A 12,941-nucleotide genomic window follows, 5' to 3' on the forward strand; every position below is an offset into this window, starting at 1 on the left:
AGCTAGCCTTTCAATTAGATAAGTTGTGGGATTGAGTTTAAGAGCCGCAAGGTAATGATGCAGCTCTACAAAACTCTGGTTAGACCACACTTAGAGTACTGTGTCCAGTTCTGGTCACCTCATTATAGGAAGGATGTGGAAGCATTGGAAAGGGTGCAGAGGAGATTTACCAGGATGATGCCTGGGACATTTCACTTTGTTGAAGTTGCTTTATAAATGTCTAGGTTGTTGCATCAATCACTATTTATGCTATTGAGCATCACTGTGACTTAAGCCACACTAAAGAGCTACCGCTTCAGAGAACCTGTTCTGCATATGCAACCAGTTATTGGCAGTATGTAGTTGTTTAGTTCAAAGCCCGAAGTGTCACTGCTTTTACAAAGTCTTGTACGTCCTGCAGAAGTACTTGTCTGGTCCAAGTATGGTAGAATATTGTCCTACTTTTGGACACCAGTTGCAAGAGCCAAATGTGGGACAAAGACAGACGTCATGTATTGAGAGTTAATCCATTTTTCTGGAGCTTGGATATAGCTTTGCTGCATTAACAGTTTCATGTTAATGCATTGTCATATTAGTTCTGAGAATGCTATTTTCTATATTGTTCATATATATTCTAGCATTCTGTAAATGAAAAAGAGCTTGAGTGAAGACGGTTCGCAAATTTAGTTTCTCAGTACGTTGAGCATAGTCTGCTTCACTGGCATTTTGTGTTCCGTAACAGCACAAATTAAATAAATCAAACAATAGAAAATCAGTATTTGACTCTGCTCTTGATCCTTAAACAACCCATGATATTTCTGTTGAGCTTAACATCCTGAATCATTTTTTTAAATTAAACTCCACTATATTTACAAGCAGATGAATTCTTCCATAATGGCATCTGCGAGATTACTATGGAAACGCATGTTGGTTGAACGGTATGCTTGCATAAGCCTAAGGGTATTATTTTGGGAGTTTTTTTTAAATTCAGTTGTATCTTCAAAGAGCACAAAACCACATTCTGCCTACGTGTACCAACTGTGCAGTTAGACGGGTTTCAGTATTCGTGTGAGTACTTGTCACATTTATTGATGGTGTCATTCAGAATTTCTTTCAAAGGGAAATGTATATTTCTGAGGGAATATGTGTTGTACCAAATGGTCAGGGAACCAAGGATTGTTAGTGATTTTAGTATCTTCTGGAGAGTGTATTGAACACTAGAGTCATAGAAATCATAGCCCATTGTGTTGTTCCGCTTATCATACCTAATCCTGCTTTTCAGCTCTTGTTCCATAGGTAGCTTTGTTAGTTAAAGTGAATATGCAAGCCCTTTGCATTCTATCACCTTTTCAGACAGCGAGTTCCTACTCATTTTTCACTTTAATCCTCCTATGAACTACTTCAAATCTGTTCTCACTGGTTATTGATTTTTTTCTATGAAAGGAAATGTGTTCTTCCCATGCATTACGTCTGGACCCCATGTAATTATGTACACTGCAGTTAAATCTCTTCGTTGCAAAGGAAACTGGCTCAGCCTGCCCAGTTTTTCTCTCCTCGCTGAAATCCTCCAGCCCTGAAAGTGTTCTTGTAAATCACCAGTGCACCCTCTCTAATGGTGTGACATCCTTCCTGTTTTGTGATGACCAGATCTGTACATGATGATCCAGCTGTGGTCTAAATGGTCTTTATCTTCTAAACGTTTATATCCCTTGCCTAAAGGAAAAAATGCTATCTCATTCTTTTCTTGTGCTACCTTCAGGGATTTGTAGACACGGACCTTGGGATGTGTAGTTTCCCATTAATTGTGCATTCCCTTTCCTTACTTGCCCTCCCCAAGTACCTTACTTCATGGTCCTCTTGATTGAATTCCACTTGGTACTTTCTTGCCTACATAAGCAACCCATTGATGTCTTCCTTCATGGAATCTCTGTCAACTACCTGGCCAATTTTTGCATCATCTGTAAATCAATAATAAACCAATACCAATACCAAATCTCTTGATTATGGCCTCAGCATTTAAGTGCAAGCCACTGATATATATCACAAAAGGCTGTGATTTATATCAATACCAAATGTTGAGCAGTGGGAACTGCACTGCAAGCAAACTTTCAATCACAAAAGCATAACCATTTGTTTTGTGTCTCTTGACCAAATTTGGATCCTTACTGCCACATTTGCACGGATCCTGTGGGATTTTACTTTTCTGACCAATCTACCCGTTGTGACTTAATCTGGCTAAAATCCATCTAAACTGCATGAAATGCACAAAGCTAATGATGTATACCCTTGTTGGTGGGAGGGCTTGATTGGTTTCTGAGGCCATGTCTTTTTTCTCATCATAAGTACAAAGAAAAGAATGATATGAACAGACAAGTTTCTGTTGCGATTGCTCCCAAACAGCAGCAAGCCAATAAGGCTTTGATTATTTAAGATGCAAGAAATTATGATCTAATATAATGTACTTGACTGCTTGATTTGTTTGAAATCATTTTTAGTCTTTATCATAGAATATAGAATGTGGAACGCTACAGCACAGTACAGGCTCTTCGGCCCACAATGTTGTGCCGACATTTTATCCTACTCTAAGATCTATCTAACCCTTCCCTCCCACATAGCCCCCTATTTTTCCATCATTCATGTGTCTATCTAAGAGTCTCTCAAATGTCCCTAATGTATCTGCCCCCCACAACCCCCGCAGGCAGTGCACTCCACGCACCCACCACTCTCCGTGCAAAAAACGTACCCCTGACATCCCCCCATACCTTCCTCCAATCACCTCAAAATTATGTCCCCCTGTATTAGCCATTGTCGCCCTGGGAAAAAGTCCCCAACTGTCCACTCGATCCATGACTGCCACCATCCCGTACACCTCTATCAAGTCCCTTCTTATCTTCTTCCTCTCCAAAGAGAAAAGCCTTGGCTAGCTCAACCTATCCTCATAAGACATGCTCTCCAATCCAGGCAGCATCCTGGCAAATCTCCTCCGCACCCCCTCCAAAGCCTCCACATCCCCCCCACAATGAGGCGACCAGAACCGAACACAGCACTCCAAGTGTGGTCTGACCGGAGAGCTGCAACATTACCTCGCGGCTCCCAAACTCAATCCCCCGACTAATGAACGCCAACACTCCACACACCTTCTTAACAACCCTATCGACCTGCGCGGGGACCTTGAGGGATCAGTTCTGGGAATTTGATAAGTCTTGATCCATATCCAAACAGCATATCACATTTTCATTTTAAAATAAATGCTTTATAAATTAAACGAATATAAATTTACCTCCACCTCAACTCTGTACTCCACATTAATTTCCTTTTGCTTTTTGACCACTTTGACCACAAAGATGCTCTTACCGCCTGAGTTGTCAAAATTTTTGTTTTCCTGATATGATGACTCATCATCCTGCCAACACCTCCACCCCACCAAAGCCTTGGGTGGTGTTAGAAAGGTTTCGCTGAGTTTGAATGGAATTCGAGGGATTGTGTAGGATTGAATAGAGCTGGATAGGTTGGATCAGGCTGATATAAAATTATAGAGATAAGCAGATTGGTTATCTTTCACTCTTCAACCTGAGCCCCTCTTGCAGTGTAACTGTTGCCTTTGATACCTACCAGATGCTACCATTAGCTTGCTAGATATCTAACATTGAATACTAATTAATCATTTATTCTTGGAATTATAATTAGAAATCCATTGCAACCACTTAATCTTCTGTCTGTCTCCTATGTAGTATGTTTTGGGGAATAGGCCCCTCTATCTGTCGGCATACGTTCTACAATGTGATGTATTCTACACCTGGAACAGACAGAAAAATATACAGCATATTTGTCAGTTTTTTTTGGTTAAAAATGCAGTATGATCGAGGGAATTTAAAAATGGTGTGGAGTCTGAAATTGGGAGCCTTTAATATAAGATAGTTAAAAGTCAATAAGAAACTACTTGCCCAGAGAGTGGTTAGTTGGTTAATTGTCCTCTGTAAATGGTGGGTAGATGAGTGATAGAATTGGGACTTGACAAGAAGGTGGGGAGAATAAAATGGGATGAGTGGAAGATTGGTGATGGTGCTTGATGGTCAGCACGGACTTGGTGGGCCAGAGGGCATGTTTCCACTCTCTGTCACTCTGATTATGAGGTGGTGCTCTGCTGCCTGGAGGAATTGAAGTAACTAAAATAAGAATGCCTTTAAGGGGAAATCTAGACAAAGTAATGATTGAGAAAGGGATAGAAAGGTATATTAATATGGTTTTATGAGGATGGCGAAAGGCTCTCAAGGAACGTAACCCAACGACTCTCTTCATTGTTTATGTAGCCAGTATCTGTGCTGTAAGTTTTATGTAATGAAATTACTCCTGCGTTAAAGTATGTGCCTTATTTTACTCAAGACTGCATTACTCCTCTGGCACTAGATAATACACCAAGAATAGTTCACTTGTATATTTTACCATTTTTATACTGGTTGATGTGCTAGTCTGCTTATGAAGCTTACGTGACTCGTAATAGGTGTTAACGGGGCTTGTTAACATAATAACATTCAATGGTACAGCAAGGGCATAACCTTCAGACAAAGGCTACTTAATGATTACTGTGTAGATCTCCGAGAACGATGAGAACCAGCTGCTTCACTCACTTTGCTCATGCAAATAGCTGCATTTTGTCAGCCAATTCCTAGAAGCTAATCATTTTGTGTTTGATGTGATTTTTCTATCCCCTCTTCCCTGCTGTTTCCACTGTTGTAGTTTTGGTTTACAATCACAATGCAGAAACTCAGCACTGCACTGCATGGCATCACAAAAGATACAATGTCTGGAAATTTTTGAACTATTGCTGACATTTGACAAGAGTCATGCCAGGTTTTGAATACAAACTCTTGGGAATGAAGGAAGAGAACTATGCAAACTCAGCATATAAAGTTCAACCCGGCTCTCTAAATGCATTTGATGTTAGTTTGAGAACTAACATTGTAGGTTAGTGCAATTTGTTTACCACTTCCTCCCGTGCCATTAATTTGGCCAATTAGAGTATTGTCCCTACCCTGCACAAAGGGGGCATCATGCGACAGAATCTATTCATGATTTCTTATGATTTTAGTCTTTATGAAGAGTTGCATAATGGCATTTGGTTATATTTTAGCTGTTGGGTGATGTTGCAACTGTTAGCACTCTCACTTCTGAGGCGAAAGGTCTTGAGCTAATTTTTTCCACCCACATCCTTCAGTCGAAAGCATAAGAATCATAGAACAATACAGCACAATACAGGCCCTTGATTGTGCCGACCTTCAAACCACTACTAAGACTTTCTAACCCCTTCCTCCCACATATCCCTCTATCTTAAATTCCTCCATGTGCTTATCTAACAATCTCTTGAACTCGACCAATGTATCAGCCTCCACCATCACCCCGGGCAGCGCATTCCATGCACCAACCACTCTCTGGGTGAAAAATCTCCCTCTAACGTCTCCCTGGAACTTCCCACCCATTACCTTAAAGCCATGCCCTCTTGTATTGAGCATTGGTGCCCTGGGAAAGAGGCGCTGGCTGTCGACTCTATCTATTCCTCTTAATATTTTGTATACCTCTATCATGTCTCCCCTCATCCTCCTTCTCTCCAATGAGTGAAGCCCTAGCTCTTTTATAAAAAATATTCATGGTAAGTGGACTTGGCTAGGAAGGCCTGCATTTATTGTCCAGCCCTAACTGCCCCCAAACTGAATGGCTTACTAGCCCAATTCAGAGAGTGCTAAGGGTCAACCATCTTCATTGATAAGGTAGGCCAGACCAGGCAAGGATGACTAATTCCTTCTGAAGAACATGAAAGGACTAGTTTGGCTTTTAAATAATGATTCAGTTGTGTTTTTGGTCATCATTACTGGTAATAGCTTTTTATTCCAAATATATTTAATTACTTGAATTTAAATTCCCCAGCTACCATGGTGGAAACGGAATTCAAAATCTAGGGTGATGATCCAGTGCACGACAGAGGGAAATGTCTGCACGGTTTCACACGAGTCATTCAGTCATGCCCCATCAGGGAGTTAGCCCTGGTGTTCAGGCTAATCAGTTTGTTAATCTCATCATTACTGGAGTATGTTGTATTCATATTGGCTTCCAGGTTTTGTATATTGCAATAGTAACTCCTCTTCAAAGGTATTTCACTGGCTGTAACATTTTGGGACATCCTGAAAGAGACACAGATGTTACTACAAATTAAAGCTTTCCTTTTCTTTTATGATGACAAATATGATTATTTTCCTCCATCTTCATGCTGAGATTTAGAAATGCTGCTGTGATGAGTGAATTGAAATGAAAGATTGAGTTTTTTTACCTGTACCTCCTTAGTGGAAATAAAACATCTGAGAAATAGTTCTGGATGCTGCTGGGCAAAAGTCTCATACAGAGTTCTCCGATGTAACTGGGAGGTCACGGGGAGGTTCTGTGGTTGAAAATCATTTTGGGGTCAAGTAAACCATCATAATTAAGCCATTTTAAACTGGATTTTCAAAGTTATATTTATGATGGGAATACTTCTGCTCATTCTTTCTTGGTGCCTGAGGATCTCCTCCCTAAAATGCTCCATCTCCTTAAAACCTACATGTTTGAAGCTTTTGGTCACCTATTCTAGTATCTCGTAATGTGGCTTGCTGGCAGTTCAACAACACTCCTGATCTTTATTTTGCGATTATTCTATTACAGGTTTTCTGCAAATACAAGCTATTATTTAGCAATAATGATGCTGGTTACAAAGTAGACAGCAGAGTTTTGAATGAGTTCAAATATATGGTGCATAGAAGATGGGAAGTGAGCCAGGAGAGCATTGGATTAGTCATATCTGGAAAGGCATATGAGGGAGTGTTTGAGCTGAGGTAGGGCTGGGGATAGGCAGTGTTACGGAGGTGGAACTGGGCGGTCTTGTCACAAGGAGATTCTGTGTTTGGAGCTTGTATTGAGGTCAGGCAGAACACCACAGCAATGACTGATATGGTTAAGCCTTGGACAATGACCTCGGAGAGGGATGGTGCAATTACTGTACATTATGAAAGAGTACAATAATGTGTAAAGAATACTGTAATTAATTATGTGTGTCTTTTTGTAATGGACAGAATGGAGGCTTCGTGCCTTGAGCTTGCCCTCGAGGGGGAACGCCTGTGCAAAGCCGGAGATTTCAAGGCCGGAGTGGCCTTCTTTGAAGCTGCTGTGCAGGTTGGGACGGAGGACTTGAAGACTTTGAGCGCCATCTACAGTCAGCTGGGGAATGCCTACTTTTATTTGAAGGAGTATTCCAAGGCTCTGGAATACCACAAGCATGATCTAACCCTAGCCAGGTGAGTTTGGTGAAACTGGCTCATGCAAAATGTTATAAGCAGCCTAAACTTCAGGGAGCTCGTTCACCAACCTGCTTGGTTCTCCAAGATTAAGGTTAAGATAACCTGTTGGGGAAATAAGCAGAAAGCATCATCCTGCACCTAATACATGCTATAAGTAGACTTTGTAAGATCCCTGATTGTGTGTACATAACATGTACTCAACTATTGCAAGTCTTTGGTTTCTGTTTACTTAACAGAATAGTCCAAAGCTGTTTATTTACTGGAAGATTTGGGCTTGGATTTGTCATTGGTGTTGGTATTTTCATTGTCACTTGTACCAAGGTACAGTGAAAAACTTTGACACTATGGTTTGGGTGTTTGATTAATTGACAGGATGTATGAGATTAATATCTCTTGGAGTGTTTTCACGCAACATCTATTGGGGGAAAAATATGTTAAGACACTTTTGAGAACATGAATGGAAGAAGGAACAAAATCTTTGCTGTGATCGTAACTGTAATTTTGTAGTTTCTCAAATTTGGTTCTTGGAAAAACCTGGAAGAATTATCTTTCATTGACAGCTCAAATTTACTTGTCCTTGGAAAAACAGAAAACTTACTTAAGACTGAATTTGATAATTATTATGAAACCTTTATAAACTACCACTTCAAAGGTAAATTATTGAGAGTGACAAATAACTTGCATGGTTAAAATATACAGGTCAAGGACACTCTCAAATTATGAACAACCTTCTATGCATGAAGCTTTCCACTGTTTAAGCTATGAGCTACAGCTGCTGTACCTGGAGCTTTTCATTAGGCCAGGATCACTGGTGCACCCCAGTTCACTTCCTCTCTGTTCTCAAATTCCAATGAGGTCAGCATACAAAGGTTTGAGTGAGCTGGTAGCAGGTTTTGTGGATTGACTGGTTTTAGTTGAGCGCTTTACCAAACAGATGTTCTGTGAAACTGTTCCATCTCAGATTTTGAGTAGATTCTACCAAATTTAATGCTGAAAAATATGATGATACCATGAGAGAGTCTGAATGAGGAAAATCAATATAAACTAAATAATATTTATAAAGATAGTGCAAGAATGGTACAAGGTAGCAAGTCAGTTAACAAAACAGTAAATAAAGCATATGAGCTTAAAAATAGAGAACAAAATCTAGGAAGTTAAATCACACCAATATTAAAGACTGTGGCCCAAGCAGAAGTATTCTCTGTGATTTGGGAAGGAGGTGAAGGCCTGGAGAGTGTACAAGCGAAATTTTTTCAAATGGTTCCGGTGATGATAATGGAGATAGACCGAAGAAGCAGGAATTATTCTTGGAGCAGAGAGGGGTAAGAAGAAATTTCAAAATCATGAATGGTTTTAGATGGAATAAAGAATAGTAATTTCCAGTGACTGATGGGTTAATAGTTTTAGGGCAGAAGAATCAGAGGTGAGGTGAGGAAGAATTTTTTTGTAATTCGACTCGGATTTGGAATTCACTGCCTGAGGGAGTTGTGAAAATAAACTCATTCAGAGCCTTCAAAACTAAATGTAGTCTCAGTTTGAAGAGGGAAAAAGATTGCATGGCTGGGATGGGCTGGCTAAATGTGTTGCTCTTTGAAAAGAGCTGGTGCAGATGTGTTGTACTTTTCTATCTTGGGCTAGTATTTCTATGCTGCTGCAAATGGTGTGATAAGATCTCCCATTCATCTGAATATTTCTAAACCACATAAAATGACCATTTCATTGAAATAGAGCTTGGAGTATCTATGATTTGCTGGTCTTGCCATAGACTCATGTGAAACTTTAGAGGAATATTGTTAAGCTGTCATTTCATGGCACCCTGCCTTGGTTCAATGGTCTACTGAACATCCAGCTGGTAGATCCTTGTACTGAGTACTAATAAATGGCATCTTGCATGAAAAAAACTCAATTTGTCTGAGTTCCAGGAGCACAGTAATGACAAATTGATCTGCCTTTCAAAAGGACCATTGGGGATCGGATTGGTGAAGCGAAAGCTAGTGGTAACCTTGGAAATACATTGAAGATACTTGGCAACTTTGATGAAGCTATTGCTTGTTGTCAAAGGCACTTGGATATCTCAAGAGAACAGAAAGATAAGGTAATTTTTATTTCCCAATTGAGCATTTGATTCATGTGCTAACTGACTTAATTGTCAAGACAGTCATTGATGATATTTGTCTAATTGTTTACTGAGGCATGGAGTTGCATTGTTGCCATGGCCATGTCACTCTCCATTACATCCACTTCATATCATTGTTCTGCATTATTGGTGTTCCCAAAAATAAAACTAAATTTTGGCCTATGTTGTTTCCTCCCTGATTGCAAAGTTACATTTGCCTGCTGAAGATGATTAGTCATGTCCCATATTGCCTCTTTGTATAAGCCTGTTGCATAAAACATCCCCTCTGCAATACAATTACTGTAGAAAGCAGAAGCAGGCTGTTCAATCATTTCAAGCCATTTCCAATTAGAAAGTGACTGATCTGTGATGTGACATCACTACGTGCATTGCAAATGTACATGTGTAATGGATGACTAAGTGAAAGTCTCCTTGTTGGCGTGTAGACTTTGTATGCATCCAGCACTTCCAGTTTGAATTTTTAAACCCATCTCTGGAGGCCGCTGCCATTGCAACATTGTAAACCTGGCGATGTGCCCCTTCCTTGCATCCCAAAATTTTGTTTTAGAATTATTAACATCTAGTTGGAGTATTTACTCCAACTGGGTGAGTAAACTGTCTATTTGCAAATTTAAAATGTAGCGGGATGTACTAATTTTTAAAGATTTCCTCAGCCATTTGATGTGATTTACTCGTGTCTCATCAAAAGAAAAAATAAAGAAGGTAAAGCAATGAAATGCCTTAATATTTTTATCTCTTCAAACAACAACAAGTCAGAAAATTAAAGATCAACCTTTCCCAACAGATTTTACATGCTCACAGTACTGAAAACATTGGTGGGAACAAATGGAAGGAGAATCAAGGGGCAACTAATACTTGGAAGTTCCTTTTATTAAAAAAGAGCTTGTGAATTATTCATGTAGCTTGTTTGAAGGATGTTCTGTGTGCAGCTATGGTGATACTCATTCTCTTCATTATCACCTTCACTATATCTGGCATTTCATAACCCTCCACTGACCTAGGATGAGTAACTTCAAACATTGTTGATGAGAAGAAGAGAAAACCCACTGTGCCCTTACAGAACACCACTGATGGCATTTTGCTCTTGTGTGATGCAACTGATGACTGTGAGGAATTTCAAAGTCATCCCTTTGTAGTCAAGGCCATGCTTGGTCTGTCCAACCAACTCTGCAGTCAATTGCATACTTTTCCATTTGATTTCATAGAATGATATGGCTTAGAAGAACTGCATTTGGCCTGTTGTGCCGATAATAGCTCTTTGCTGGAACTAATTTAGCCTGGTCCATGACTTATACCCATGGCCCTACAGTTTTTTATCCTCCTTCAAGTATTTATCAAATGTGTATTGGGAACTTATTAACTCCCATGAGTCAACAATTGTGGATTATATTTTTCATGCACTCTGCACTTAAACTTGGAACTCCCAAGTATTTGTCTGTTCCAGGTTGTGCCAATACGTCCTGAACTGCAGATAAACGAGTACCTGCTGAGCAGAAATGTTTGAAGCAAGTTGGGCAAATGTAACCTTAAAACATATCTTTTTCTCATTAGTTTGGTCTATTCCCTTGTTAAACATAGCTACTAAAGTCATAGAGCAATACAGCACGGATACAGGCCCTTCGGCCCAATGAGTCCATGTCGACCACAGTGCCCACCCAACTAGTCTCAATTTCCTGCATTTGGCCCATATCCTTCTAAGCCCCGCCCCTCCATGTACCTATCTAAATGTTTCTTAATGATACTATTGTACCTGTCTTAACCACTTCCTCTGGCAGCTCATTCTATATACTCACGACTCTCTGCTTGAAAAGGTTGCCCCTCAAGTCCCTTTTAATCTTTCCCCTCTCACCCTAAACCTATGCCCCCTAGTTTTGAACTCCCCTACCCTGGGGAAAAAGCTGTTACCATTCATTTTATCTGTGCCTCTCATAATTTTAAACACTTCTATAAAACCGCCACTCATTCTCCACGTTCCAAGGAATAAAGACTTAGCCTGGCCAACCTCTCCCTACAGCTCAGGCCCTCTAGTCCTGGCTCATCATTGTAAATCTTTTCTATACTCCAGTTTAACCACGTATTTCCTATAACAGGGTGACCAAAACTGTACACAGTACTCCAAGTGCGGCCTCACCAATGACTTGTACAACTGCAACATAATGTTCCAACTCCGATACTCAATGGCCTGACTGATGAAGGCCAGTGTGCTAAATGCCTTTTTCACCACATTGTCTACCTGTGACACTGCTTTCAACAAACTATGCACTTGTACTCCTAGGTGTTCCATTACACTCCCTAGTGCCCTACTATTCATAGTATAAGTCCTACGCTGATTTGGTTCTCCAGAACCTCACAGTTATCTGTATTGAAATCCATTTGCCACTCCCTGGCCCACTTCCCTAACCAATCAAAATCCCCCTGCAATCTACGATAATCTTCTTCGCTATCAATAACACCTAATTTCATGTCATCCGCAAACTTACTGATCAAGCCTTGTGCATTTGCATATATTTGAATATACTAATATATTTTTTAAAAATGTGCTGTGAGAGTTAATTGTTCCTGACAATATTTAAGATGATTAATGTACTCTGTGGGCCAACTGAAAGTTGTATTTCCAACAATCTAATCATTTTGCTGCAGTTCATTGGCAGTGTATTCCACCTGTAATAAGTAGTATTTCCAAGATGATGATTAGTAGCTATTTCTTCGCAGCTCCCTTTATGAAACATCATTTTGATGCCTGCAAATATTTACTTTTTTGTATATAACTTTGATTTATAAAACGTCCTTAAAAAGTAAAATGGACAAGATACTTCATAGGAACATCATTGAATAACATTTAACAGAGGATTTATTGGGACAGATGAATTAGAGCTTGGTCAGAGAGGCAGGCTATACCACTGTCGGCAGTTTTGTCTTATGGCAAAGAGAGTAAAAGCATTAATATGATTGCTAAACCTGCCGACTGATAATTACTACCAAGCATCAGACATCCATGTTTCCTAAATACCCTGAAGGAGAAGGGGCAATCAGGACAGAAATTCTTGCAGACTATCCTCCACATTAGCCCTCTCTGTTCTGAATTAGGAGATTGCAAGTTCAATGATAGGATAGAAAATAGCCAAGAAATTTGGCTGACACTTGAATGCAATACTGAAGGACCGTTGATTGTTGAAGATGTTACCTTTTGATCAAGACCCAATCTGCCCTCTTAAGTGAGCTTTGAATGTCCTACTCGGTATTCTGAGGTGAGCAGGGAAAGTCGTCCGTTTTCTGGTTGACATTTAACCTCACCCAACATCACTGAAACAGATTTTCGGATTGTTGAAGTATTGCTGTTTAGGGCGGTTGTCGTGCACACATTTGTCAATGCATCTCCTATATTACAAGAAGGACAACATTGCAGATGCACTGAATTGGGTGTAACGTGATTAAAAACATATTCAGGTTATGAACATCACTCTAAGATTTATTTCTTTTTTCTGCAGAATCAAGGAGGCAGA

The 12,941-nt window shown here is 39.9% G+C and overlaps 1 protein-coding gene across 1 annotated transcript in view; it reads left to right on the plus strand.

The window, feature by feature from the left end:
• LOC127582154 (G-protein-signaling modulator 1-like) overlaps positions 1 to 12,941 on the plus strand; it is a 182,524-nt gene that overhangs the window by 67,052 nt on the left and 102,531 nt on the right. The window contains exons 3-4 of the mRNA XM_052037204.1: positions 7,077 to 7,298; positions 9,261 to 9,396. Coding sequence (XP_051893164.1) covers positions 7,077 to 7,298; positions 9,261 to 9,396 — 358 coding nt within the window. The remainder of the gene's footprint in view (positions 1 to 7,076; positions 7,299 to 9,260; positions 9,397 to 12,941) is intronic.

Source organism: Pristis pectinata, chromosome 23 (genome assembly GCF_009764475.1).
Source record: "Pristis pectinata isolate sPriPec2 chromosome 23, sPriPec2.1.pri, whole genome shotgun sequence".
In the NCBI taxonomy this organism is placed as follows: domain Eukaryota; kingdom Metazoa; phylum Chordata; class Chondrichthyes; order Rhinopristiformes; family Pristidae; genus Pristis; species Pristis pectinata.